The sequence below is a fragment of the Geotrypetes seraphini genome, chromosome 18 (genome assembly GCF_902459505.1).
Source record: "Geotrypetes seraphini chromosome 18, aGeoSer1.1, whole genome shotgun sequence".
Taxonomy (NCBI): Eukaryota; Metazoa; Chordata; class Amphibia; order Gymnophiona; family Dermophiidae; genus Geotrypetes; species Geotrypetes seraphini.
Genome location: NC_047101.1, coordinates 9,606,847 through 9,633,094, shown reverse-complemented (window position 1 = coordinate 9,633,094; position 26,248 = coordinate 9,606,847). Strand labels below are relative to the sequence as shown.

The 26,248-nt window shown below is 40.7% G+C and overlaps 1 protein-coding gene across 5 annotated transcripts in view; it reads left to right on the top strand.

The window, feature by feature from the left end:
* Positions 1–26,248, top strand: part of FSTL4 (follistatin like 4) — a 529,137-nt gene that overhangs the window by 493,707 nt on the left and 9,182 nt on the right. For 4 of the 5 annotated variants that reach the window (XM_033927446.1, XM_033927449.1, XM_033927445.1 and 1 more), the window contains 4 exons: positions 4,935–4,961; positions 16,043–16,161; positions 20,645–20,794; positions 23,733–23,840. In XM_033927446.1, the coding sequence (XP_033783337.1) occupies positions 4,935–4,961; positions 16,043–16,161; positions 20,645–20,794; positions 23,733–23,840 (404 nt within the window). The remainder of the gene's footprint in view (positions 1–4,934; positions 4,962–16,042; positions 16,162–20,644; positions 20,795–23,732; positions 23,841–26,248) is intronic. The other variant, XM_033927448.1, reaches the window with a different exon arrangement.

Sequence of the window (26,248 nt, the reverse complement as noted above, 5' to 3'; positions counted from 1 at the left end):
AAAGCAGATGACCGGAAATAAACCCAATTAAAAAGGCAATATTGAAAAAAAATCATAAAAACAATCGGTTCAAAAATGTATTGAATAAAACGGTTTTTAAAAGCTTTCTAAAAACTAAACAATTAGTTTCTGATCTAACAGTGAGGGGATGTTTATTCTAAATAGTTGGAGCTTGATAACTAAAAGAAGCACTAAGTTGACGGAATAGCTTAATTGATTTAGGCGATGGAAATTGTTAAACAGAATTAATTTTGTTGTATATGACCCTGTCTACCAATCATTAAGGAAACTAAATCCAGCAAATTAGAAGGAGCTAGGCCATGTAAACACTTGTTCCATTGCTTTTTTCATATGTCCCCTCTGAAATTCTTAAACTGTAAATTGTATTTTTTTTCAAGCTTCTTCACACTATAATTGCACTGATTACCCGCATATTGTAACTCATTGATTGTCCAGCTCTCTCTCTTCAATGTACCCTCATCAATGTCCCCTCTGAAATTCTTAACAAACTGTACATTGTAATTTGCTGCATTTTTTTTAAGATTCTACTTGCTATAATTTCACTACATTTTGTAACTCGCTGATTGTCCAGCTCTCTTCAATGTGAACCGCCTAGAAGTCGCAAGATTATGGCGGTATAGAAGAATAAAGTTAGTAGTAGTAGTAGTAGTAAAAGGACCCCTTAGATTGTTATATAACATTATATATTAGAAATGTTACTTTTTTCTTCTTTTCTTTTCTATTTAAATGGAGCTCTTTTCACAATTTTGATTTAATTATATTGTAAACCGCTTTGATTCTGTATATGCGATATATAAAGATTTTAATAAACAAACAAAATATTTTATGAAATATATCCATTTAAATTGCACTACATAGACAACAACAAAAAAAAATCACATGGAACTTACTAGAATGCTTTCTGAAATGCATTTGTGAAACAGTAACCTTCAGATCCTAGGAAGGACTTTTGAGCTACATTGAAGAATTAATAGGCTGATATTTCATTGAATATATATATTGATCTAGGAGCAAATCATTGCTGGCATTGTGATTTATAGACTATTTGCTTCCCCTGCTCATTGTGATCTTTATCTTTTGAAATACATAAAACTTAGCATTCACAAACCTAAGAAATTATTATCCTTAGAGAACAAAATAATCACTTTTAATTCTTTTTCACTCATTTCTTTCACAAGAGGAGAAAAATGGTGCCACTAAGCATGATTCTATAAGCAGTGCCTGTCAGATGAATGACAACAACGTTGACCAGCCCCTACAAGTTAGGCACCATTTATAGAATCAGGCCCCTACTGTCCTATATACATTACTAGTGTAACTGAGTATTTATTTATTTATTTAAAATATAGTAATTATATTCTACTCTATCATAAGAACATAATGATAGCCAACGGTCCATCTAGCCCAGTGGCCAATCCAGGTCACTAGTGCCTGGCAAAAACCCCAAAAGTAGCAACATTCCGGAATCTCAGAGTAGCAAGATTCCGGAACCCCAAAGAGTAACAACATTCCATGCGGAATCCGCAAAGAGTAGTAACATTCCATACTACCAATCTAGGGCAAGTAGTGGCTTCACCCATGTCTTTCTCAATAACAGACTATGGACTTTTCCTCCAGGAAATTGTCCAAACCTTTCTTAAAACCAGCTATGTTAACCGCACTTACCACCAGAACCTCTGACAATGTGTTTCAGAGGTTACCTATTCTCTGCGTGAAAAAATATTTCCTCCTATTGATTTTAAAAGTATTTCCCTGTAACTTCATCAAGTGTCCCCAATCAGCCCTCCCTCTGACATCACTTCCTATGCACGGCACCCGGAAATGACGTTAGCGGGGGGGGGGGCTGATGGGGTCACGAAGAGCACACTGTTGACCACCACGAACAACAACTTCAACTAGAGGAATGGGGAAAAGGAAGGGGGGGGGCGCAAGCGTGGAGGGGAGAAATGGGAAGAGGTGGAGGCAGATAGGAAGAAGAGTGACAGTGCCCCCACCAACATGGTATCCAGGGTGGACCGTCCACTTGCCCCCCTTACTATGCCCCTGACTTATAGTAATTGCCACTGTTGACAGCTAATATGGAAGGGGGCATGGAATAAGCAGAGAATGAACAGGGGCTGTGCCTTAGAGTTAACGTAGAGGTAGTTACCACACATCAACTGTTAATGCATCAGATAATTCTGTGCCATTAGGGTCACCTACATAGTTATAAGAAATTGCACTGTGTTATCTGTAAGGTAGTTAATGCATGGTAACCAAACTGTTTCAGCATTAAGGCCACGATTCTATAAATGTCACCTAAGGCGTCAAGGAATATGGCACAATAGGGCCCGTCAATCTTCAGTTAGGCAACATTTATAGAACCACAACTAGTGGTATCTAAAATGGAATCAGGCACCAGTAGATGTCTGAACCCTATTTATACCAGGGTTTCTTGGCCTAAATACTAACGCCTAAGTTAGGCACGGTTCACTTTAGGCGCCTACACACAAAACACGCCCAAGATCTGCCCAATGTCCACCCCTACCCAGGCCCAATTTCTGGTAGGTGAATTGGGCTAGGTGCCTACCTGAAAACGGTAGGTACCTACCACCCAATTAATTTTAATTTAAACTAATTATATAGTGCTGCCGATTAAGCTGTTTAAATAGTTAAGTTAGGTGCCTGGATTAGCTAGGCATGCCAATTTAGGTGTCTAACTTTAGGCATCTTTTGCAGAATCAAGGCCTAAGTAAATGGGAAAATGCTGGGAACAACCCCAACAGTCAACGCTGAGATTTTGCAGTGACCATGCATTAAATTGGTCAATGAATGTGTGATAACTGCAATACATTGACACTGTTTAGTATGTAGGGCCCTTAGCATTTCAGTTTATGAACATTGATAAAATGAGCAGCCATGAACAAGAGGTGGTTTGTTTTATTTTTTAATGTGATCGACCTCATAGCTCATTTTAGCCTTTTATAGCTATTTATAATTTACTGTTGCTGCTTTGCATACCCTAAGCCAGTGTCTCAAACTTTTTTAGTTCCGGCACACTAAACGGAGCAAATGTTTTTCATGGCACATTAGAATTGAAATTATAGAATTGCAAAACCAACAAAAAATTAAATGTGAGTTATTTATTTAAAGTTCTCTGAGCCAGTGGTTCTCAACCCTGTCCTGGAGGACCACCAGGCCAATCGGGTTTTCAGGATAGCCCTAATAAATAAGCATGGAGCAGATTTGCATGCCTGTCACTTCCATTATATGCAAATCTCTCTCATGCATATTCATTAGGGCTAGCCTGAAAACCCGATTGGCCTGGTGGTCCTCCAGTACAGGGTTGGGAATGTATGGCTAATTGTAACAACAGTGAAACTAAAGTAAATAGAATAGAACAGTTAATCAATGAGATGGATGTGCTTGTTTTTGAGTGCAAATTAACTCAAAACGCAGCTCGATAGTCGACAAGCAAACACACATTCCATCATCTGTCTGCAGTCATTCTCTTTTTCTGTCGGAGCAGAAAATCAAAGTTCACAAAGATAAAAAGATCCAGACGATAACAAAGCCTTGATTGCTTTGTTGCTCAAGTTAGAATACTACTAAAAATAAAATTACTTGCCATTATTTTTCAAGGACCAATCACTTCAAAGTAGGATGTTTGTCTAGGCGGTTGTGTCCTTATGCACACAGATGCTCGTAACATTGACAGACTCTTGCATATGCCACGTACATGTCATCTATTCTACTGTATACTTATGAAGGGAATTTTAAAAAATAAAGTAACATTCTGGAATCTCTCTTAGCTGCCTTCTTTCTCTGTCTTTAAAATAATTCCAGTAGAATTCTGAGTCTATCTCCAATGTTCATGGATAGAATGTCACATTGTCCCAAACATAAAGGTATTTTTCCATTAATACATCATAAATGACCTAGACTTTGCTGTATAAGAGTAGTAACAGAAGTGCAGAACTTAAGAGCTGAAATATAAAATCCTTCCAAGAGACTCGTGAGATATTCAGTGCACATTTTATGTCCTGAAAGTACAAAGAATGTCAAAATCTGGGCAAATGGACTAAGTAGCCTATACAAAATATTAAAGTGCATGGTGTCAGGACAAAGGTGCGTGCAGACAACTGAGTGCAATGCAGAGGCGCCCCCTGAAGAAAATGACTGTTTTAAAGGGCTCCGTGTTGTGGGGGCGTTGTGGGGGGTTTGGGGGGTTGTAACCGCCCACATTTTACTGAAAACTTCACTTTTTCCCTAAAAAACAGGGAAACAGTTAAGTTTCCAGTATAATGAGGGCGGTTACAACCCTCCAAACCCCCCACAACGCCGCCGCGATCTGTATTAAGTAAAGTGGGGGGGGGGGGGTTCCCTAACAAAACCCCCCATCGGAGCCCCTAAAAACACTCTTTTTCTTTGGTGCGCGCTTCCGTCTTGCGCTCAGTTGTCGGCGCGCGCCTTTGTCTTCGGTGGTTTTGTCTATGAACCAAGTGCATGCTTTTATTCTGCAAACCTCATGCAGGCATAATTGATCCATGCTGCAGAGGGTTTTAAAAAGTGAACTTAATGAACTCGCCCCGCTTTTATTAAGCCAAGGTAAATGCCGAGTCACCCACTTCAGTTCTATGGGCGGCTCAGCATTTACCGCCCTCTTTCACTAAGGCACGCTAGCTGATTTAGCGCCCGCTAAATATTAACGCTGGCTGCACACTAACGCGTTCACGGAATAAAATGGACATGTTAGTGTTTAGCGCACCTTGGTAAAAAGACCTTTTAGTTTGCAGTGCTTGGCAGCACGTCTTGATAAAAGGAAGGGTAAAGTATTAATTTAATGGCTAAAACTGAACATGTTGACAATGTATTTTTTTTTTTTCTTCTTCTCTTGATTCTTTTCTGGCTTTCCCAATTCCTTGATGCTGCAGTTGCAAACATACTGTGGCGAGAGGCAGGTACTGCAGTAATATTCTTTTGTTGTGATAATGTGCTTGTCTGGTTTTAATAATTCCATAATGGACCGTTCTCCACTAACCCACTATCAGCTCTGGCAGTTCTAAGGCTAACCAGCTGCAAATTTAAAGGGTTTCCTAAAGCTTATTGTACATCCCATGTTTTCTTTTTAGACATCCAATACCCTATATTATGTCCCTTCCCTTCTAGATGAATATATTGTCCATTTATTTTTATAAAAATCCATTAAATTTAAATCTATTTGATTAAACTTTATAAATAATGTCTTAAAAAAATGCATTGATCTCTCTCCTTTCCACCCTTAAAAAGCATAACCTCCGATTTAAGGTTTCAAATAAATATTTCACACTTATAATCTATACAGGACATTTTCCCCACAGAAAACTCATGCAGAACAGAATATAACTGAGATTAAATTCAGGACAAAAACTTATATTATCTGTTAAAATGTTTTTTGCAATATCCTCCTCCTTTACAAAGCCGGTTGCCGCAGTAACAGCTGATGCTCATAGAATTCTTACGAGTATCCAAGGTATTACCACCGCGGCCGGTGCTAAAAACGCCAGTGCGGCTTCGTAAAGGAGGGGGAATATTATCTTTCAAATTTGCCCTATTATCCCTTCATTCCCAACCCCTACATCTCACCAAGACGATTGCCCCGCTTTATACAGGTCTCACTGCTGAATAAGTACTGGAAGAAAAGCAGTGTCTGAAATTACACCTTAGAATACCATAAATAGGGCTGAAGAGGCCATGCCTGCTCTGTATAACCCTCTCTCTCTTACCAAGGCTTCAGTATCGGGATCCAGCATCCCAAATCCAAGCTCAAGACTAGAGACCTGAGTTCAGCACAGTGTCAGTCAAGCCATGTGAATGATCATTGTGCTATTTTAAAATAGAACTGAAAGTATATCCTACAAGAAAACATAATGTAATACTATCCCCAAAACCTAATAACTACTGTATAATTTGGCTAATTTAACTTTTTCCAGTACTCAAATATTCTGTGGGCCTAGTTATTAATCGGCGCTAAGATTTTGCATCTAATTCAGCCACTACATAGCTGAAAAACTCCCCATCTATCATCCAACCAGATCGCAACTGGAATGCCGACAATGTATCCCACTGGCTCATCAGCTTCAGCTAGAAACCGCTCGGAAACGCTCCTTCTCCCATAGAGTGACAAAACTATGGAACCAACTGCCCCCGGATATTCGAGCTATGGATAGCGTACAACCTTTCCGGAAATCGGTAAAAACAATGCTTTTCTCAAACCCATACCAGCCTTGAGACCTTAAACGCCAGACTCTAGCGGTCTAAAACTGAAACCGCTCACCTAAAACTCATTGCTGACGGCAGCGCACCGTTCTGTATGGGCACCTTTCCAACACCTCCCAAGTCTCTTGTCCCCGGGTTTAGATGAAAATGCACCGCTGGGACCCTTAATCCATGACCAAGAATAGGGTGAAGGTACCCTAATTCAGGGGTAGGCAATTCCGGTCCTCGAGAGCCGGAGCCAGGTCAGGTTTTCAGGATATCCACAATAAATATGCATGAGATAGATTTGCATATCAAGGAGGCAGTGCATGCAAATCCATCTCATACATATTCATTGTGGATATCCTGAAAACCTGACCTGGCTCTGGCTCTCGAGGACCGGAATTGCCTACCTCTGCCCTAATCCAATGCCTCCAGTTACTTGTGTAATACATCTCTATATACCCTCAATGCACTCTGAATGTACCCCTCCAACATACGGCCTCTAACGTCGCAAGTCAAATTGTAAACGTACCTTAATCAAATTCTCCAATGTGTCGTGAACATACCCAAAGTCTATGTCTCCAGAATATTGTGACGGTATCACTGTAACCAGTATTCTGTGAATTTACCCAAAATATTGTGAATGTCGCACTGTAACCCGTTCTAGGCTGCTGGGGAGGATGGGCTTTAAAGCTAAATAAATAAAATTAAGGTGGAAAACCTCTATGTTAACTGTTGAGGATGTTCCCAACACTTCAGGGAAGGCAGTTAATGCAGAGCAATGATTTCTCTCATGCAATACTGACATGGCCAATAACACATAATGTAATTAGCATTCGACACAACAGTAATGACCTCTGCATGAGCTGCAAGGCACATTCCTTGCCGAGTCCCCACCCATCCTACAACCTGATAGGAATTTGTGTGTCTTGTGTTTACTGCAGCAATTAATGGAGGCTTGTCCGAGATCAGTCCCCGAGGGGTTTCTGGATATCCCTAATGAATGAGAAAGATCCACATACAAATGGATATAGTGGGCATGGAAACCTTTCACATGCATGTTCATTTGGGAAATTCAGAAAATCTGGCCTGTTTGCAGACCTCATGAACAGTTCATATGGTACATTAATTGTTAAAGTACACACTGTGTACTTAGTAAATAGAACCCTTCTATGCAAGATCCCCAAGATTCTACACATGGTGTTCAAAACTGTGCGTGCAAATTTGGGTGTCTGCCAATTTGTACACACAATTTAATTCAATAACAAGCCAACTATCGCTGATAATCGGGTGCTCAGTGGCGTAATAAGAGGGGGCGAGGGGGGCAGTCCGCTCCGGGCACCAACACCCCTCCTCCTCTCTGCACCTCCCTCTCATTCCTCCCCTCCATGCGTATGCCTCCCTTCCCTTCCCCCCTACCTCTAGTTGAAGAAGTGGTTCACGGCGGTCAACAATGTGCTGTTCGTGACTCTGTCGGCTCTCCCGCTGACGTCACTTCCAGGTGCCACACATAGGAAGTGACATCAGAGGGAGAGCTGATGGCGTCACAAGGAGCATGTTGTCGACCACCACAAGCAACTTCAACTAGAGGTACGGGGGAAGGGAAGGGGGGCATGCACGGCAGGCGGGAGCAAGGAAGGAGCTGGGGGGGGGGGGGGTGTTGGAAAGAAGGATGAGGGAGGGATGCCTCTCACTATGCCACTGCAAATACTGGCCCTAATTGACATCAATTAGAATTTATGAACCTATCTTGCTAGGTGCTATTCTATGAAGAAGTGTGTGTAAATTCTTATGCTTGGATCTGAAAAGGGGGTGTGGCCATGAGAAAGGCATAGGCAGGTCATGGGTGTTCCAAGAATTTGCACACAATGTTAACAGAATACAGCATGTCCACATTAGTTTAGGCACAAGAAGTAAATCCTTGCCCCTAAATGTTAGGCACAGATCCGAGCACTAAGACCCTAGGCATTGTCAGCAGCCACCTTAACAGTGTCTGCTCATCGTGTGTCAATCATACAACGGTGCCATTTAGAAATTTGTGCCCCCGGCAATGGTGAGTGCCGGAAATGTAGTGCAAAAAAACAAGGAAATGAGACCCACGGGAAAACAATCTAAATCGTACAAGTGGGGTTAGGAACTGTACACCTCAACCAGGGATAGGTCAAATGAGTAAAATATTTATTAAGATATTAATGTGACAATCTTTATCATATATTCACTATGTGCATGGACCGTGTTTCAGCTTAGGAGCCTGCCTCAGGGGTATAATCGACATCCAGCAGGCGGTGCTCTCGTGACATCAAAAATAACTGCGACAGTGAATTGGGTACAATCTAGAAATCAAAAGTTATATCCCTCCAATTGAATAACCAGCGGTATAAGCTCTGTCAAAAAGTGGAAGCTTACAAGATACCGCTGGTTATTTAATCAGAGGGATATACTTTTTAGTTTCTGGATTGTACCCGATTCACTCTCGCAGTTATTGCTGGATGTTGATTATACCCCTGATTACACCAAACTCCGAAAACAGAATTGCCAAAGAACCTTACAAAGAGACCTACAAAAAGGTCAAAGGTTCCCAAGAGTGGTAGTGAAACAGTGTCCCCCAACAAAAGTTAAATCAATAACCAACACAATAATGTGTATAAGGAAAATAACTATCAGAATTTTACAAGACTTAGGTACCCTCAGCGCGAAGGGACAGCGACGGGAGCGTAGCTCCAACGCTTCACGCATCAAGGTGGCGCCGGGAAGGCGTACACCTACACACCATCATAGGGTACCAGAGTGTGTGTTTTTAAATCAAAATGACACTATCACCAACAAAAGCAGTGCAAAATAAACACAGGGCACTATTACAGCAACCAATCAGGGAACCCCCCAGCCAACTCCCAAGCCAAAGCCAAAAAAACAGTCCATATATGATAAAGACTGTTACATTAATATCTTAATAAATATTTACTCATTTGACCTGTCCCTGGTTGATATGTACAGTTCCTAACCCCACGTGCTGGAAATGTAGGCCAGGGTTTTCAAAGCCTACATTTCCAGCACTTACCTTTGATACGACTCGCTCCTACACAGCCACGCCTACAGTGGCATTACATGCCATTAAGCACCTACGTAGGTGCAATTCCAGTGTCATAATCGTTTGAAAACATCTTTTAAATGGCGTTTTTCACTGGTGCCTGAGTTAAGGCGCTGTTTATAGAATATGGACATAAATGTTATTCTATAAACGGCGTATAACTTAGAGCGCCATTCGCAGTCAGTGCTTCGCGCTCTTTTTTTTTTTTTTTTAATTTGCAGAGCCATATATAGAATTTGGTCTGGTATCTTTCAGCGCCAATTGCATCTCATGGTAAAATTCCTACAGACAATTCTGTAATCCAAATATTCTGTTGAGTAAAATATGTGGCATACGGCAGAGGCTTTCAACCCTCAAGGACCACCTGGCTAGATGGATTTTCAGGATATCCCCACAGAATATGCATGCGCCACCTTCTTAATATACAAATCTCTCTCAGGTATATTCATTGTGCATATCCTGAAAATCCAACTGCCCAGGCTGAAGGCTAGGTTGAAAATCACTAGTATACAGCATTTAGCAAATCTAAATTCCCTATTTAGAGCAGCTAATTTAGGGTTAAAAGTTACAAGGCACAATGTAGGTGACTTGTGTTGCTGCAAATTGTATACGGTAGAAGAGCCATCCTTAGATCTTATTTATTTATTTAAAAAATTTCTACACTACCTAAGACCTAAGCAGTTTACAAAGTAAACATACATAATGATTATGGGATTATGTGTGCACACATGATTATCTGACATAATTAATAAAGAAGGTATTGTTTGTGCCTTCTGTCCACTATCCATGTCACAGAAGCCACCTAACACAGACTGGTACCAGCACAAACCTGGATGGGTTGGGAAACTGAATGCCCAAGAAATGTTCTCTTCAGAGAACGCATTAACAAGGTGCCATGAGGACATTTCGAATATCAGGGCAAGTGATGAACCTACTGCATGGACATGAGACTTCAGTTTCCAGTGGATTGCTTTTGCAAGTGCTTAATTAACTCTTGAGAGTAACAAAAACAAACAAAAGGTGGAAAGAAAAGGTTTCACTAATTCCTGTTAGAAAGCTATGGAGTAGGTGTAATAAGCTGAACCGGTTTTAAAAATTAAGTTGCATTCTTGGTCTTCAACCCTTTCTTGTACCCAGCATTGAGCCAGTCCACCCCTCACCATATACAGACGACAATATGAGCCGATATTAAAAAGATGCAGTCCCTAACCTGAGGCATAATTTTAATCCTATTAATGTTTCCCTTACTGAGATTGGTTCAATCTTTCTCATCACCATGTTTCTATAGAAGACATTCAAGTCATGATGGGCCTTAGTCCAACTACTGTAACTGTTGTGTATTTCTCAGGAGGGGGCACTTATTCCTCAAGAAAAGCCTATTGGAATGGGATAGTCTCATCATCTTGACTTTATCCACTGGAGTGTCTCCTCTATTGAGGACATATTAAATGATTTCTAGAGTTTTAATCTGGACAAAAATGTAACTTTTATAATAATTGAATACTCTACCCTCACCCGGTTGGATTTTCAAGATATCCCTAATGAATATGCATGAGGCAGATTTGCATATAATAGAGGTGACAGACATGCAAATCTGCCTCATGCATAATCATTAGGGATATCTTGAAAAACTGGCTGGGTGTCCACCAGGACAAGTTCAAGAACCGCTGCTGTACATAGGGGTCTTTTTACTAAGGTGCGCTAGCCGTTTTAGCACGCGTTAAAACGCTAAACACGTCCATAGACTATAATGGACAGTGCGCCTTAGTAAAAGGACCCCATAGTTATCAAATTATAAAAATATTAAGACATCCAAGTACACATATAAATGTTGCAAAAGAAAGAAAAAAATGACAGGTCTTTTTCTGCCTCTAATGAAGAGGAGAAGCTCACTAGGTTCTGAGTCAGCACCATCCTACTATTTAGCTTTGCGTTACTTTGGAACCGAACGGAAAAGAAGCCATTTATTTAAAACTAGCTTTCCCAGTCAACAAATTTATGATCACCATTAACTATTGAACAGAACAAAAATCATCATTAACTATTCAATAGAAAAAATGCTAATTGTGAAGAAGTCATAATCGTAACTTTACGGTTGGAACTGGCCCCATTAAAATGGCCATGCTCGCATCATTTGTAATACATAAACATAAAACTGAGAGTAAAGAAATTCTATTGTACGAAAAAAGTAGAATTGAAGAATGCTAGACATGAATAAATTTCCAAAGCCTTATACGGTGAGGCATGAGTTTGCAGAATGATATAGGGCCCCTTTTACTAACATTTAGTATGCACCAATGTCATTAGCATATGTTATCTGCTGTCATGGCTCATTTTATTTTTATGAGCACTGCAGCAGATAACATAGAAACATAATAAAGGCCGAATGGCCCATCCACTGCATCCACTATCTCTTCCTCTCCCGATTGGCTAAGGCTCTTTACAGATGCATTGTGATGTCATAGAACTTTATGGTTATAGAAACATTATAACCACACCAAAATGATATTCAAAATAGTTATACTGTCAAAAAACAAGTATAGTACTCTTTTCACTTTATATAAACGGTGAAAGACCTCGGTGTTTCTCAGAACTGAGAAACTAACTATGACAGTAAAGATACTATCATAGAGAAATACATCCTTGGTCTTATATTCTATCGTTTATTTTTTAATTTTTACTTAAACTTTTTTTACCTAGTTATTATCATGTGTTTTTTTTATAAAAGGATTTTATAAGTTTCTTAGAAAAGTGAGCACTTATCTTAATTTTAACAGTGCAAAATCACCGCAGGAGTCTTTCAAAGGTTCTAATGCGGTATCATGAGTAATTCCGCTTCACGCTGGTTCAATTCACATAGAAATCCCCAGCGTGAAGCGGAATTACTCATGATACCGCATTAGAACCTTTGAAAGACTCCTGCGGTGATTTTGCACTGTTAAAATTAAGATAAGTGCTCACTTTTCTAAGAAACTTATAAAATCCTTTTATAAAAAAAACACATGATAATGACTAGGTAAAAAAAGTTTAAGTAAAAATTAAAAAATAAACGGTAGAATATAAGACCAAGGATGTATTTCTCTATGATAGTATCTTTACTGTCATAGTTAGTTTCTCAGTTCTGAGAAACACTGAGGTCTTTCACCGTTTATATAAAGTGAAAAGAGTACTATACTTGTTTTTTGACAGTATAACTATTTTGAATATCATTTTGGTGTGGTTATATATTTGAAGATATTCAGCTTGTCATATATATATATCAATTTGTTACTATAGAAACATTATAACATGATGGCAGATAAGGGTGAAATGGCCCATCCAGTCTGTCCATTATATCTTCCTCTCTATGAGATCCCAAGTGCCTATCTCAGAAATTGTGTCTGAATTCAAGAAAACCTGTCTCCTCCACCATGTAAACACCTAGGCTCTGATTCTACAAACGGCATCCCGATTGTAGGCGGTGGAAAACGTCCTAATGCCGTCTCACCAGCCAATCGGGATGCACTTTTTTTAAAAAATCTATGCGTTGAAGGATGCCTACAATATAGGCATCTGACTTGTGCCTACTTGTGTCTAAGCACGCCTACCGATTCCCAAGGCCAGCATGGGTGTGGTTTCCACCAGAAGTGGCCTTGGGCATCCGTATGCGTACCTATGCGTCTCCATAGGCGCAAAATAGACGCCTTAATTGTAGGCCTGTAAATGCTGACCTCTATTTAAGGCATCTGTTGCAGGGGTGTCAAAGTCGATCCTCGAGGGCCGCAATCCAGTCGGGTTTTCAAGATTTCCCCAATGAATATGCATGAGATCTATGTGCATGCACTGCTTTCAATGCATATTCATTGGGGAAATTCTGAAAACCCGACTGGATTGCGGCCCTCGAGGACCGACTTCGACACCTGTGTGTTAGAGGAAAAAAAAAATAGACACGATTCTCTAAAAGACACCAGTGCGTGATTGACACACAATCGGCAGCTGCTTCTTAGGTGGCCACCGAGATCAGCATCCTTTTGAGAATCTGGCCCTTAAAGTATGTTTTAGATTTGATGCCAAAGTTTAATACATATGATTGTTCAAAGAACTACAAAAGGATAAACATCTGAAAACTGAATGATTATCCAGTCTCCGCAATCTAGATAGAAATCCTCAGTTACATATCCTGCATATGCCAAGTCTGTCCAGCTCAGAGCTTCCATGCACAGAAAACACCATGCAGGGCGTAAGAAAAGCAGTATGTCTGAAAAAGGCCCACAGAGCTCAGCTTCTAAAATTGGGCATTGAAGGGAGCTATATACAAGTTAGCACATGGATCGGTTGCATGGCTGTTGAATTTATAAACTTTCCAACTCTCCCAGCCATACCTGCAAAAACTATTTCACATGAGAAAGTCAAAGAAATTGGGCTGGCAAGTTTGTTATCAATTGTATACCATGCAATAAAAATTGCATTGCTAGAATTTTCTTGCATCACAAAACATACTGGGCTAAGGTTATGGGGAAAGGAACAGAACACACACAAGACAAAATCTACTACTACTCATCATTTTTATAGCACTGCTAGACATACTGTATTGAGCATAGATGTGGTGAGGGTGAGAGGTGCCTCTCCCCCACCCTTATCTCCGCCCCTACGCCTTCCCTGATCCCCCCTGCCCTGCACTTCCCTTCCCTTCACCGCCATGAGCAACAAGAATCTCAACCAATACTCCTCACGACCGCATGATCTCTCCCTCTGACATCACTTCCTATGCATGGCACCCAAAAGTGACATCAGCGGGAGAGATGACGCAGTCGCTAGGAACATGTTGAAGTTGTTTCTCGTGGTGGTGAACACTAGAGATACAGGGAAGTGAAAGGGGGGGGCGCACATGTGGCAAGGGGAGGAGTGGGAAGAGACGTTGGGGCAGAGAAGAGGAGAGGTGCTGGCACCCCTACCAACATGGCACCTGGGGCAGACCTCTCCCCCTGCCCTCCCCTTACTACGCCACTGTGCATCGATAAAGAATCAGAGGGTCAAACTTTTGCCGTTTTAGCGAAGAAAAATGGGAATAAAGTATGTGCTTAGGGAACAAACCCACTAACCTATTTATAAATAGCTCTGAAATGCCCCAGTTTTGATTAACACTATTCTAATGCTACAAATATCATTTCTGTAAATTATAATTGTAAGTTTCAAAAATGTATGTGTTTTGGCAAAAGTTCTTCTGTTTTTTGAGAGTGCATATTGAAGTGTTGGGGGCGATTTATCTAAAATCGGTGAAACTTCCAGCAAAAGTGCAAAGCAATAACCCCCCCTCCCCCCCTTTTTACATAACCATGAAAGCAGATTTTAGTGCAGGTCAGCGCGTTAAATGCTCTGTACTGCTCCTAACACTCATAGGAACTCTATGAGCATTGGGAGCAGCGCAGAGCATTCAGCGCACCAGCCTGCATTAAAAACAATTTTTGCGGTTTTGTAAAAAAAAAGGGGGGGGGCAGGTGGCTCCACCAATTGCACGTACCAAATGACCTACCAATGCTGTCTGAAGAACAACCTTTTGCTCCAACACCAGACTCATAAGCAATTTTCGCTGTATTACTGGATCACTTCACCTCAAAGTCCTTGATTACAACTGATAAATGATCAAACACAGGCAGAGGAGCATATGTCTCATTCTATTAAAACTGCCTATTAATTTAGAATTAAATGGTATGAAAAACCACTTAAAATAAGTTTAAAGCACACGGGCCCACTCCTGTTTAGATCAACTGAAATGATAAAACTAGCACCTTAATGAAAACAGTCCTAATGTTTCTGGCATTATCTCAGCTGGAAATAACGGTAAATACAGTGCATCAGCTTCGTCAGTGATGATTCTTGCTGTCACCGAGTCAATGCATTTTTGGGCATGCCTGTGTCTCCTTACCATCGATTCTTTGAAATGCTAATTATGGAATTATGTTCTGTCACTATGGGGTCCTTTTACTAAGCTACGTGCCATGGAGCACATTGAGACGTCCCACAGTAATTTTGCGGTGTGCATGCGCTATCCATACGCTAAAAAAAAAATATTTTATTTTTTTTTTGATGCAGGGGTTATGTCTACGGTTGGGGAGTGGCTGCACCTATGCAAATCAGTTCGTGCATTTGCATTGCTGCGTGCTAACTGATTAGCTCAGGTTTAGCATGCGAGTCCCTACCGCCTACAGTTCAGGCCCACTTTCAGATGGCGCCTACGGGCACCTACATTTAAAAAAAAAATGAGTAATTCGTTTTAAACAATGCAGTCAATTACCGTGCCAATTAAAACCAATTAAGTGAGGTGGTGATGTGGCATCTACTGCCCGCCTAACTTATGGCACCATTTTGGGAGTTTGAGCCTTTAACCCTGTGGAAAAACAGTCTTGGCGCACAGGAGAGACCTGCGCAAGGGCGCACCAAGGCCACTTTTTTTGCCTCAGCTTAGTAAAAAGGCCCTTAAAATTCTAACTGCATCCAAGGCACTTGGGGCCTTTTTTTATCAAACCGCAGAAGAAAGTGCCGCGCAGCAAATGCACCGAAGCCCATTTAATTTCTATGGTCTTCGGTGTATTTCCCGCTCTAGCCCGCGTTACTCGGCTTGATGAGAGGCCTTTGGATTTTATTTTATTATTTATCATGCGATATTGTTGCTCTTGAAAAGAAACATTATCTTTATTTAGTAATGTTGCTTTTTTTTCTGCCTCTTTCTTAAAGGTCTTAGCATAGGAAATATGTTCTATGTTTTTTCTGATGATGGAATCACGATAATTCAACCGACTGACTGTGAGATTCGAAGGCATATTAAGCCCAGTGAGAAGATTTTTACCAGCTATGTAAGTGGGAATTATCTCATAAATATTCTACACATTACTTGAAATTCAATCTATTTAGTTGCCAAAATGCATTTGGGACCAAAATTGTGTACTTAGGGAGACCTATTCCTAGAGGAAAAGAGTTGGCAGTGACAAAAATGGCTTTTTGTAATTGTAACAAAGTGGTGAACTTGAAAACAGATGTAATTTTGTATTTTTCTGTCTGGTTTTTTTTTGTTGTTGTATTGTATTGCTTTTTAAATTTGATTTTGCTTTGGTTTTAATTCCTTTTTATTTCAGTACATGCTATAACAATATAAAAAAAAAAAAAAACAACAAACCAACAAAAAGAAATTTCAATGGTTCTCATATTTCAGGTCAGAAATGGCACAAAGCAAAAGAACAAATTTCATTCAAGCCAATATCCAAAAGAAAATATGCATTCATTGGCGGCCAGTGAACATATAAATAGGGAGAGAGTGCCCTTCTGGGCATTTTGACACACTCCTTTGGGCTGAGTGCTGCTAGGAGTTGGCATAGGTGTTATAGTAAAGCAACAAGGGCAGAAACATGCGCAATTAACTCCAGTTATTGATTGGGGATGCCTTAATAATTAATTTGCTTAAGCATCTCTCCTGGGTGCCCAAATTTGGTCAACCTATATAGACTCCAGGGGAAAATGACTTTTGGCGCCTTTGTTGGTGGCCATCTTAAAAGTGGCTGCCAATTACCAGTCAATCATGCAACAGCGCCAGGTAGGGAATTGCGCCTCCAGCAAATGTAGGCACTAGATATGTGGGCTAAGGTTTTCCAGGCCTACATTTCTGGTGTCTACCATTGATGTGAATCGCGCCTCTGCAGATGCTTTAAGCTGCCTAACACTACTTCTGGCACAAGCCATGCCCACAGTGGCATTATGCGGCCTAAAGCATCTAGGGAGACGCGATTCTGGCATCAGTGGGCACCTCATTTTATACTGAGCTTGGGTGCCCCATCGGTGCTTAAAAAATTAGCGCTGGTGGACCAAGATGGTGTCAGACAGACGCGAGTGCAGAGCTCCTTCCTTGATCGAAACTCTTAACTGATGCCTAAAACTTACCTCGAGGTTTTTTTTCTTTAGCCCACGGGGAAGCGGAAGAGAAATACCCGGTCAGGTCCTCCAGTAGCTGGGAACCCACGGCGACCGATCCAGACTACCATCATGGGAGTAGTGACGTGCCATGGGCAGAGGCATCATCGGCTTCGGGCAGAAAGGCCGGACCTTAGTTTTGAACAGGTCTCTTTGAGCCCGGATCAGGGTCAGGCTCTTCTCCAACCCAAAAGGAATAGCCCTGCAGAGATGGAGGCTACATGCTCCTCTCAAGAGGAAGGGATGGCACCCTAGCCTTAGAGGAACAATGGGAGAGAAGTTGATAGTGGAGGTTGGTCCCGCTGGAGCCCTAACATCGGTAACCTTCATGGAGGCTGGAGAAACTTTTTCCTTCGGAAAAGAGAACACAGTTTGGAGAAATGGAAAAGCCTGCCATTGTCAATATGGATGCGTTGTGGAAGGCTATTGAAGTCACAGACTCCAACCTAAAGAAAGGATCGTACTTTAAGATCCACTGACCAAAAACTCCTTTTTATTCCTTCCTTAAAAGAATTCTATTATACCCGAAAAACCAATTTTGCAGTAACTGCACCCACACTATGGAACTCTCTCCCACAATATTTACGGGACGAACAAAATCTAATCAAATTCAAGACTGGCTTAAAGACTTTCTTATTTCAAGATGCTTTCGATTGAACCTAAATCACTCTTTTTCATCTCTCAAGTCTTTCTCTGTTTTGTTTCTCTCTCTCCCTTTTTCTGCCTCTTACTGCGAGTAAGTACTTGCCTCAACAATGCTACCCTATCCCTCACGTTCTATCTCCTCCCCACTTCCTCCTTCTTTACTAAATTATGTAATTTCTCCCCTCCTTCCCTTATTTTCCTCACCTTCCAGTTTGTCTAGTCTATGTCATTTACGTTCACTTTATTTTATAACATTTTTAGCCTCTACAAAACATTGTTAACCGGCCAGACATTTGCTTGATGGTCGGGATATTAAAAACTAATAAACTTGGAAACTTGGAAACTTGCTTTAAAGCACATACGGACGCATGATTCCGGTGCTGATTTTTTTAGATGCCAATGGGCATCTTGAAACTCATGGCACCGTTTAGAGAATCTGGACCAAAATGTTATTCCCTCATTTGACCTTCAAACTACTCATAATATGATGACCTTTTGGCCTTAAACAGCAACCACGTAACAATACATCAAACTTGATATTTTTTTTTCTTATTGAAACTTGTACAATGCCAAGGTATAATCTCAATGATATTTTGGAGATTCAACTTTTCATAACCATATTTAATCAAATAAGTAAACAATCTCTGTTTAGGTTGCCCTTCGTGGATTTAAATTATCTCTACAGAATAAGTCTGGGTTGATTGTACTGTACTATGAGCTATTATAACAATTCAAAACACAATTAGTTTTTATGAAAATGATACTTTACCTTCACATCCAATGAAATTAAATAGGAGTATAACAAGGCATGTGTTTCATTCAGATAATAATAATATTATAACAGTTTATATACCGCAGGACCGTGAAGTTCTATGCGGTTTACAATAATTAGAAGATTGAATGGATTTAACAATGTTCTGCCGGTTAATATTGATTGAAAGATGCTACAAGTTGAGTGGATTTAACAAAGTTAGAAACTAGTGATTAACAACTCTAGGGATCAGTTATTGTGGGATGAGGTTAGTTGCCTAGGAACAGATATGTTTTCAGGCGTTACCTAAATTCCCCATAAGTAGTAGACGTAAGCAATTGTCTAGATCTCTGTGAGGTGTGAGATAGCACTAAATATGTTTATTGATGAGATATATATTGTTTCACAGAAATACAAAGCTTGGAATTATCTGTTGCAGTGATAAATTGTCTTTAAATCTAGAGGATTCGTTTTATTTTTGTAAAAAGAATATACAGGTCTCCCTCCATATTCATGGTTTTGAGATTTGCGAATTCGATTATTCTCAAGTCTCCAAACAAGCAGCCTCCCTCCCACCGCCACAGCCCTAGTGGCCTAGTGGTGAAGCGGGGGGCAGGAGCGATCTTCCTACGCTCCTGCCCCATGCAGATCCACTATCAAATATGACTGACTCAAGTTCCCATGTCAGTCTTTGGAGCTCCCGCAGTCTCACAAGACCGACGCAGAAACTTGAGGCAGCCATTTTTCATAGGCAATCAGCACAGGCAGGAGTGTTTTGTGGAGTTAAATATTAAAAGAAACATAGTGATAAAAAGAAACAGAACTCCAATTCTGGACAGAGGAGACATGATCGAAACCTTCAAGATCATGAAGGGCATAGAAAAAGTGGACAGGGACAGATTTTTCAAATTATGGGGAACCACAAGTACAAGGGGGCACTCAGAGAAATTGAGAGGGGAAAGGTTTAGAACAAATGCCAGGAAGTTCTTTTTCACCCAGAGGGTGGTGGATACATGGAACGCGCTACGTGATAAGCAGAAGCACGCTATAGGGCTTCAAAGAGGGTCTGGACAGGTACCTGGAGGACAAAGGGATTGAGGGGTACAGATAGGAGTAGAGGTAAGGTTAGAGGGTTAGGATTAGAGGTAATTTGTAAAATTAGTCAGAGACCACTGTTTAGGCAGTGGCCTGATGGGCCACCACGAGAGCGGACCGCTGGGCAAGATGGACCTCTGGTCTGCCTCAGCGGAGGCAACTTCTTAGGTTCTTATGACAGGAGAGATAACTTCTTACTCATTCATAGGTTTCGTTTCTTTTGGGGTTTTTTTGGTGTGGCACAGTGGTTAGTGGCTACATCCTTAGCACTCTGAGGTTGTGGGTTCAAACCCACGCTGCTCCTTGTGACCCTGGGCAAGTCGCTTAATCCCCCCACAGAACCCTTGTGCACTTATGCCAGGCACATTCCTCCCCCTGCTTTAGGTTTCATAGCACAATTTAACTATGCATAAAATGTAAACATAATTAGTTGAAAGCATGCTTAAGCTATTCTTTTGCCTTTTCATTGCCGAGTGGGCTCTAGCAACCAGCTCTGAGCATCAGTCCCTCAGGCAGCTGAATGGTGACTGAGTGGCCTGTGATCTATTTCTCTATGGCAGCTCATTTTAATGTTACTGCAAAGTTAGAGATGAGCGATCTGTAACAACTGCACTGGCCACCTTAACTTGCGTTCAGAGTTGCTTAAAAAAGTGCTTCTTTGATCATCAATGGTTTCCCGCTATTGAGAGAGGATTAGGAATATGCCACGACTTCTGCTCTCATCCGGGAATTTCAGACGAATTTGTATGACTAAAGTTGATTTTTTTTTTTTTTTTGCTAAGTAAAGTGATTTCATTGAGCTGACACGATGACACTGTGCTTAAGCAGAGCATTGAAGTTAACTGTGTTCTCTCTCTCTCTCATTCTCGCTCTCTCCTTTGAAGGAAGAGATTTGTCTTGGAGCTGGAGGGGAATCATTTCAGGCCTGTCTCTGGGCTTCAGCTGTCAATGCCAGGGACAAGTATATTTATGCGGCACAGCCCAAGAAGAACAGAGTCCTGATTGTTGACATCCAGACTCAAAAAGTCAAGCAGGTATTTGCCATGCAGGGGAGATTTGAGTCGTATAAATGTATAGATTTCTGTAGTATGCGATGAAGATTCAGGTATGTTACTCTCAAAGATATGTTCCCTTCTAAGCAGAGGGAGATTGGATTTGGATTCCAGGCTTAATTACTCACTTTTTTTTCCAAATTTGAGTATATAATTATGTGCATCAATGACTGTGTAGGCCAAAACATAAAGGCCCCTTTTTATCACACTGCAGAAGAGTTTGTTTTGTTTTTTTTACTGCAGGCAGGCATATGCTCTGATGCTCGTAGGAATTGAATGAGCATCGGAGCCTGCAGTAAAAACTCTTATCACAGTTTGATAAAAGGGGCTCTAGAATATCAGTTAATTCACCCTTTGTATGAGAAATGCCCAAAATTGGCACGGATGAAGATTACCGGGGTTCTCTTTGTCTTAGCATGTATGCATGTTTGAGGATGGAGATTTTATTAGCTCATATTTCTACATACACACACACACATACATACACACTCACATACATACATACATACACACTCACATACACACATACATACACACACGTGGGATCTCTAGGGGAGTGAACTCTGGGGGGCGGATAATTGGAATGGGCAGACTTGATGGGCTATAGCCCTTTTCTGCCGTCATTTTCTATGTTTCTATACATACATACATACATACATACACACACACACACACACATACACACACACACATACACACACACACACACACATACATACACACACACACATATACATACACACACACACATACACACACACACACACACATACATACACACACACACATACATACACACACACATACATACATACACACATACATACACACACATACATACATATACACATATACCAGTAGACCCTTACTTTACTTGTTTATGGAATACTCATGCCAGAGGCTGAAAATGTGACTAAATTTATGTCAGGAAAACTTATACCAGGTCATAAAACAGATGTGAATACTTGCACTTATCTGGATGGTTTTTCAAAACGTGGCACTTTGTCCGGGTTTTGCAAATCTTCCCGCTCGGGACTGCATCAGAGGCCATCAGAGCATGCATCACGTACACGTGTGTGATGTCATTGTGTCATGTCTGCACATGCACAGATGCCCTTCCAATGCGACTCTGAGCACGAGAACAGGTTGAGGGGTGGGGTTGGGGGGGTGAGGCTGGGGCGGAATGGGGCAGGCCTGCAGGCGGGGGCCATAGGTCCAGATTTTACAATAGTAAAGTCTGGTAACCCTATACATGGGGAAAGCATAAGGTCTTACCTGTATGCGCCCTGCCAAAAAACAACCTAAACCTCTACATGGCAGATCACACACATGTAAGAGCCATCCTTCAAGTCTACATGTGTAGCACCTAATGACTGATCTAATCAATAACTCTCTCCTTGTCATCAGCACCTCCAATATGATCCCCCTTCCCCTTGATCTGATCCGCCACCCTACCCTACCCCCTGGTATCAGCCCACCTGAAGAGATCTCCATCCCCATCTTCCCTGAATAGATCACCAGCCTGATAAGGCCACCCTCCCTCCAGGAAAGGTCTCTTTCCCAATCGCAAGTCCTTCAGTTGGGATCCCCCCACATCAACAGACCATTCCAGAACATACCCCTAGAGCGGATCCCTCCTCTTGAAAAAAAAAAAACCCCAGACCATCCCTCATCTGATCCCTTCTTACAATACAATCCCTCCATCCCCTCTTAAATTCTCTACCGTCCCATTGTAAGTCCCTCCTAGCTGTCCCAACTCCTTCCCACCATCCCCCCACCCACCCCAGGGTCCTACCCAGAGGAGATTCTCATAGTCTACTGGTGGGGGTCAGGAGCAGTCCCCTTCTACACCCACTCCATCCAGGCCCCAGCAATCAAAATGGTGCTCATGACACCTAATGATAGTTTTGCTGCACTACCATTAGGGGTCAGCCAGAACTAGATCTGGATATTCAATGCTAAGACCTAATCTGGCCACTAGCATTGAATATGTGGATCAGGTGTGGCCACCAGCAGTTATGTGGGTGCAAGGCAATAGTCAGCAGTGGCTAAAAATGAGAATGAACTACTAATTTTAACTAGAGACTGAACTGGTTAAAGGTCAGAAAATCACCACCCCGTCCTAGTACTAACCACATAATATGAAACAATGGGAAAGACTAAGCAGAGAAGAGGGATAATGAAAACAGAAGCTCTTTATTATGGGGATTTTGGCAAGTCCTTGTTATCATTATTCCATTCATCTGCCTGGTCTTTCCCACGGTTTCATGTTAACTTGGTGACTTCTCATAGGACTCTTTCAGTTTTCTTTTTTACTAGTGGACTAACTGGATAATGCCACGGCAGTCACATCTGGTTTTCAGTGGTACTGTTTGGTAAAGTGTTACATATCAGTGACAGAGTCGGCCAAGGCGATTTAACCTGGCAAAAAAGCCCTCTCCTGCCTGGTTAAAACATTTTGAGTATCTGTTCCTTAAAATCTGAGTACTGTTTTTTGCAAAACAAATAAACAAACAAAGACTATATCAGTGACAAGGCCGTTTCTTTCTCTTTTTTTTTTGATCAGGACTTTTAAAAAGACCAAAAACCTGCAGAATTAGAACATTTGTTTCTTTATCTGCTAAAAGGAAAACAGGCTACGGTTGATGTTTTTCTTACTGAGCAAACCAGGCAGAAATGTCAATTGAAAAATAAGTGTCTAAAAAGAAAAAGGTAGATGCAGCTCAATACTGTGAAAGCTGAGAGCCTTTCCTGGTTTGTAATGTGCCATTACATCTGTCATTAGCTATTGAGCAGTTATTTGATTTCAGCTAAACAGCTACGGAAAACGGTTCCTGTACAGTATTTGTTTTAGATAGCTGGAGACTTTGGGTAAAGAGCTTTGAATGCTTCTGAAGTGAATGTTTATATTTCTTTAAAGTCTCTGGATGTCGATTCTCTACCAGCAAAACTATTCTATGACAAGTCACATGACCAAGTCTGGGTTCTGAGCTGGGGGGACATCCACAAGTCCCATCCAACGCTACAGGTAAGAATCACATCATCCAATTTCTAATATTTTTTTCTGTGTGTATTCTCCCATCTACTTATTCTCTCTTCATTTCATCTCTAACTTCATTCTGCTCCTTTTTTGCTTAAGAATCCTACTATCGCATTTGACTCTAATTATACAGCTCATGTGCCCTCTCCATCCTGCCCCTTCTTTCTTCCCATCAGAAGCACTTGAGTGGCTGTTAGCTTGTCAACTCTGGAGTTAGGCTCAAGAAATTGGTGGCAGCGGTACTGTCCAGAGAGAAGAGAACTGGGGGTGGTGTCGACATCTGTATTGCCTTGTTCCCACCTATGTCTTGACTAGATTGTAAGCTCTTTTGAGCAGGGACTGTCTCTTCTGTGTTTTCATGTACAGCACTGCATAAGTCTAGTAGCGCTTATAGACATGATTGGTAGTAGTAGTATGTAGAAAGAAGGAAAGAACACAGGGAAATCATAATTTCTGCTTTATTTGAGAAGAAGAAAAAAAGGGAAAGAGAAAATTGGCATTAACAGCCCCTAATTTCTTCAGCTAGGGGGTGCATCATGGATCTCCAAATGTTTGACAAAATAAGTTCTACAGTCCCCTCCCCCTTAAATTTAATGGTAAGGTTTTTCAGTAAAGTGGGACAAAGCAAGAAAATGTGTCGATGCCTGATCATATCTAGGCAATAATGTGAAGGGAGAAGAACCAATTTGCTTTATATACTTAGATTGTATTGCATGATTAGAGTAGAGTGGAGTTAGTAGAATGATAGATGGAGAGTCCTGAGTTTTATGTATTTTCAGGAACATTTTGAATTGAATTTTAGAATGGATTAGTAGTCATCGAAAGGCTTTAAGGCGGAAGAAAATGTGGTCAAATCTGCTGGCTTTGGTGAGAAGTCTTGTAGTAGTGTTTTGGATAATTTGAAAGCATTGAAGAGCAAAATAAACCATTGTGCAACGAGTTACAGTAATCACAGGCGTCTTGAGATCCTCGACGTTAAAAAAGATGTTTAACGCAATGCATCTATCTGATGGCAAAGAATGAACAGCTTACAACTGCTGTAATCTAAGGTTCCAAAGTTAAAAAAGGATCCAGTTGGATGCCAACAATCGTAATACATTCCTAAAAAAGAACTACAGTAGTCCTTTCATGATGAGTGCTAAGCCAACTACTGGGAGATATCGGGTGAACTACCGGTACTCACGTTGTTTCCAAACTCTTTGAGAAAAATACTTCTGAAATACTTTTTAAAGTTTTGCTCTGTTAACTCTTATTCTTTATCTATAACAGTAGGGTCTGAGCCCTGCTGCTTCCACTGAGACCACCATTACCCTAGCTTACAACTCCTTCTCCAGCAGTTTTTTGATTTGATTATCATTCTTGATCTGTGACTTTGGATACTGCCAACGGTGCTTTTCTGCTTATACCATCCTCTGTAGATTCCAAAACTCTTCTGATCTTGTTTATAGTCTATTTCATCAAGATACTTCATTTCTCCTAATTTGAACAACATCCCTTAGGTCTTTGTTATTGATCTGCCTTTCTTCTTTCTAGACTCTCTCTCTAAATTCTCTTATTGTATCACTTGACCTATCATGATCCATCAACGTCAATGATATGCAAATGTTTCTGTTTCTCATCAGCTGTCACCAGCCCAATATTGATTAACCTATTACTCTGCTTTTTGATTGACTGAGAAGCATTTAGGGGTTGATAGATATCCAAAGCCATTTAACTGGGTAACAGAGACTCCTACCATCTTAAATCATTCTGATTGGCCAAACCTGGATATTTAGCAGTACAAATTCATATAGTGCCACTGAATATTCAGGCAGACTGCTATGACGTTATCTAGTCAGTGAGGAGATATGGTCAAAAAAAACCTCCAACTTCTTACGTTTATTAATACCTAAAGCACAGGCGTTCTTTCACTTAACTACAAATATTCAAGGCATAAAAAAGCAGACTTAAAAACAGACTTGACACAGCTGCTTTTCCGTGGATACCTGCATCAGGAGTCTATCTAAAAAGAAAATGTATACTCGGTGAATACATTTACACAAATCAATCAGTAAATAAATAAAGGACTTCTAAGAACTTAAAACACAATAGTAGAATAAATAACAATTCATAAGAGAAAAAAAGAAAATAGCTTTAACATGGAAAGCTCAATCTTAAAAGCTCAGTGATAGAAACTTTAACAAAAAAAAAACAATTTGGTCATTAATATTCGTCTGGCAAATTGCAAGATATGGACAATTCTACTTTGTGTTTTTCAGCTCCTAGATATATTTGTTTCTTGATTTGAGTAAATGTACTATATTCAGTGGGTAGACATTTTCTTTTATTGATCTGTGCAAATGTATTCATTGAGTGTACATTTTGGTTTTATACTGACTCCTGACTGAGACATTACC